Source organism: Pteropus vampyrus, unplaced genomic scaffold (genome assembly GCF_000151845.1).
Source record: "Pteropus vampyrus isolate Shadow unplaced genomic scaffold, Pvam_2.0 Scaffold296, whole genome shotgun sequence".
NCBI classification, from domain to species: domain Eukaryota; kingdom Metazoa; phylum Chordata; class Mammalia; order Chiroptera; family Pteropodidae; genus Pteropus; species Pteropus vampyrus.
In genome coordinates this window covers 150,642-154,706 of record NW_011889077.1, presented here as the reverse complement: position 1 = coordinate 154,706, position 4,065 = coordinate 150,642, and the positions used below count along the sequence as shown (strand labels likewise).

Below are 4,065 nucleotides of genomic sequence, written 5' to 3'. Positions count from 1 at the left end.
GGGGGGTGGGTTGCGTCTGGCCACTCCCAGCCGACAAGTCCGGGAGACACATGGCCTGCACTCGCCCTGTGCATTCCTGCTCGGTTAGGGGACAGGGTGCAGGGCCACCCTCACTCCTAACACCGGCTGTGATCTGGGGTCCCCAGCGTACTCTTCGGGCGATCATTCCTCGGACTCACAGAGGCCGTCACACTCGGCACTAAGGTTCGTTGTGGCCGAAGGGGACAGACTGACATCACTGGGGCAGACGCCTGGGGCGAGGCCCAGGATAGTTCCAGGCTGTGAGTCGCCAGCCGCCCCTCCCCGTGGAGTCAGGACGGCCGTGTGCAGGGGTGCTGCCAGCCAGGCCCCCCGGGGCGCCCGGCCCCTTCACCCTGTCCCCGTGCCCTTCTGAGCCTCCTGCCTGGTGCCTAAGGGACCCCTGCCCCCTTTCACAAGCTGGGGGTTTCCGCCATCACCCCTCGGTCGCAGCTGGAGCAGGGCCAGCCCTGCATTTTTCTCACAGGAAGTGTTTGGCCTTTGTCCTGGGCAGCGCTTCCTGGAGCCAGGGAGAAAGTCGTGCCATTTGGGGGGGTTCGCACCAGGGGGGGCTTTTATAGCACGTGGATGGGACGAGTGGGACCGTGCTCTGCTGGCTCCATCACCACCGCCCCTCCAGGGGTGTCCTGAAGTCAGCACTGGATGTGGTGTGAGGACAGCCTTGTGGTCTTGGGCACCCAGACCCCGAGTGCCAGGCCGGGGTCCCCATTTACCACTGGGACACCCTGACCAAGGCCGCGGGCCCCTCGAGCTGGCTGCAGATCCAGGATGAGGCCTCGCGTGGCGGTGGCGGGGGAGCCCTCGGGGCCAGCCCTGCCCTCCGTCGGTCATGCTGCACAGGGCCGACTGGACGCTCCCACGGGGCCCGCGAGATGGCCACGCTGCCAGCGGGCTGTGCACCTCAGTCAGCGACGCGGTCGCCCGGAGGCTGGTCCTCTGGGCTGTGGTGCATCTGAGGAACAGGGCGAGCACCTCGTGCCGCTGAGCCCGGATCTCGGTGCAGTGGCCAGTGGGGGGCCGGCCCCAGGCAGCATCGGCGGGACCACCGCCCCCCCGCCTCACACCTGCTGGGTCTCGGGTCCGCCCGCAGGTGCCCTGGACTCAGATTCCGCGTCCTCCGACACGCGGTGCTTGGTGCCCGGGGACTCTGTCCCGGGATGGGGTGGAACACGTCGGCTCATTTGCATCAGCAGGGGTGGACAAGGCTGTTACACCCAGGGCTCCCTCGTTCCCGGGCTGCACTGGCCTGCTCGACGATTGGGACAGCAGCCCTCCCCAGGAACAGCGGTTCAGGCCTGTCACCTGCCCGGTGCTGGCGGGGCAGCGGTCCTCTTCTGCCCCAGAGCCTCTGTGGGCACCCGGCCAGCGGGCCGTGTGCTTGGGAGCTGCACAGCAGTCTCGGCAGGCGGGCTTCCACCCGCTGCCCATCCCACTCGGCCCTGCGGCCAGAGCCAGGCCCTTCAGCGGTGGGGTGTCCAAGCAGGCTGGAGGCCAGGCCTGCCCGGACAGCGGGGGCAGCTTGGGGGTGGGCGCCGCATGGGAAACCCTCTGCTGAAGGGGGTTCGCCTGGCCTGGCTGTGAGTGCAGTGTCCTTGACTTGGGGAAGGCCCATCTAGGAGGACGTCGCGCCTGTGGGGGAAGCTGCTGACCGGGCTGGGAAGGCCCTGAGGCCGGGCGAGGAGGGCTCAGCCACTTGGCCCCGTGGGTGCTGAGGGGCCTCCCAGATGCGTCCTGGGGCCAGAGGGGCTGTGGGAGGCCTCAGTGGACCTGCCACTTGGTCTTTTAGTCTGGGGTGGAGCACCATAGCCCGAGGCCCTGGCCGTAGGGTGTGTTGGACCCCATTCTCACCTCCCAGCATGTGGCTGCTGTCTGGGGACACGGGCTGGAGGGAGGGGGGCCAAGCCCCGGTTCTGCAGGCATGCGCTCCGTGGGACCTGTGGGGGGTCAGCAAGGGACCCTCGTCCAGGTGGGGGCAGGAGCAGGGGCAGGAGGAGTGGAAGGAGTCGGGACCGAGTTCAGAGTCAGGGCGAAGGGAGGGTGGCCCACGCGCCGTCCTGGGTGGCCCGGAAGTGCCTTCATTAGTATTTCTAAAAGACGTGAATGAAAGACGAGGCCTGGTCTGGGGGCCAAGGTAAGGAGTTGGCCAGGACAAGGCAGCTTCTCCTCTCCTGCCCCAGCCCGCATTCTCCCAGAGTCGTGCTCAGTGACAAGAGAGCTGGTCCCAGCGTGATCCAAAAGTCCTATGTGGTCACGACCTTAGAGACGCGCTCCCAGGCCGGTCCAGGTGAAGCGGGTGGCGCTGACCAGCTTCTCTGTCCCCGCAGGGCAGGCAGCAGGCCCCGGCCGGCCGAGCTGAGCAGGATGAGCGCGGCTCAGAGGCTGCAGCTGCTGTGAGTACCGCCCACCGCCAGATGGGGCCCCCACCTCCCTCCTCGCCCACCCCCAGGACTGTCCCTGTCTGGCCAGGTGCCCCAACCCAGCTAGTTCCCTTGGGTGCTCTGGCCAGCTTGGCTGGGGGCAGCTCTGGGGCACAGCCAAGTTGGCGTGAAGCAGCCTATTCCCAGTGGGGCTAGGAAGCCCCTTCCCCCGGGGTGGTGAGGGGAGCTGCCACTGGGCTCAGGTCCTTGTTGGAACCTCCGCTGTCCCAGGAGGCTTGAGTGTGTCACGTGGCTGGGACAGTCCAGTGGGGTTATTCTGCAGGAGCCCCTAGCCGGTGACTAGCAGCCACAGCTGGGCCTCAGGACCCGCAGAGCTCAAGCTGGGCCCAGCGTTTCCAGAGGCGGCATGACCACGCCCACTGCTGGCAGATGGCTGGGTTTAGGCGCAGAGAGCAGCAGGCACCACTGTGGACTGGGGGGAGGGTTCCCAGGGCCTCCTGCAGGAGGAAGGGTGCCCCTCCTGTCCCCTCTGGGGGCTGCAGCACCCCTCGGTGAGCAGAGCTGGCCTGGGCTGCGGGGTGCCGAGCTCTGGCCCTCTGGCCCTGCACTGTCCAGTTGGCTTAGGCAGCGTGGAGGGCGGGCGCCTCTTACGTAAGGGCACACGTGTGCAGGGTGCGTGCAGGCTGCTGCCTTCAGCGTTGGCAGCCTGTTCCATTTAATAGCAGCTCCCCGTCAGGTCAAGTTGGGGGCCTAGAACCCCCTCCCTGGGTGCCAGCACCCCCCACCCTCCTGGGTGGGCACAGTGTCTCCAGGGTCACTGGGACCATGAGGCAGTCTCAGGGCAGCCTCTCCCCTCCTGCCTGAAGCCCTGCTCAGCCCTCAGACCGCCTCAGACACCCAGCAGGGCTGCCTGCTCCAGGAGCTCGGGGCAGTCTCACAGGCCCTCACTCCCTACCCCACATCCAGCTGCTGCCAGTGTCCCTCCCTGTGCTGACCCCGGCCTGTCCTGTCCACTCCAGGGTCCAGCCTTCCCTCAGGCGCCAGGGCGTGGGGTGGCTCAGCCAAGGTGGGTCCGAGGTGCTGAATGCTCCTGTGCCCCCACCCGGGCTGTGGGGTCTGCTGACCTCTGACCTTGATTCTTTCAGCGAGGAAGAAAGGACGCGCTTTCAGGAGCTGCTGGCCAGTCCGGCCTACAGAGCCAGCCCCCTGCTGGCCATCGGGCAGCAGCTGGCTCGGCAGATGCAGCTGGGTGGCGGCGGGCTGCTCTGACCTGGCCCGGGGTGTGCCGTGCGGGCGAGGGCCACGTCCTCACCGTCGTGCAGGCAGCCCCCCTCTGTGTGTTCACTGGTTTGGAGGTGGGTGGGGCCGCGCCCCGGGGCGTCAATAAACACCCTGCGAACTCAGGCCGAGGCTCGTGCTTCCCTCTGTGCCGACGCCCACCGTGGAGCAGGACGCATCGTGAGCAGTGCCAGGCTGAAGGGTGCAGACGTGGACTTAGCACGTGGAAGGGAGTGGCTGCCTTTCCCGGATCACAGACGGGAGAGGGGCTCGTGCTGTGCCGGGGCAGTCGGGGACGTGCGGCTCAGAGGCCAGGGCTGCCACCAGCAGCAGCTCTGAGCCTGGGCAGGGCTCTGCAGGGTGACCGCTC

General features: G+C 67.7%; 1 protein-coding gene across 1 annotated transcript in view; it reads left to right on the top strand.

The window, feature by feature from the left end:
* FAM207A (family with sequence similarity 207 member A) overlaps positions 1 to 3,821 on the top strand; it is a 23,675-nt gene extending 19,854 nt beyond the window's left edge. The window contains exons 7-9 of the mRNA XM_023521128.1: positions 721 to 825; positions 2,141 to 2,429; positions 3,563 to 3,821. Coding sequence (XP_023376896.1) covers positions 721 to 825; positions 2,141 to 2,429; positions 3,563 to 3,686 — 518 coding nt within the window. The 3' untranslated portion in view covers positions 3,687 to 3,821. The remainder of the gene's footprint in view (positions 1 to 720; positions 826 to 2,140; positions 2,430 to 3,562) is intronic.
* Positions 3,822 to 4,065: the final 244 nt, after the last annotated feature.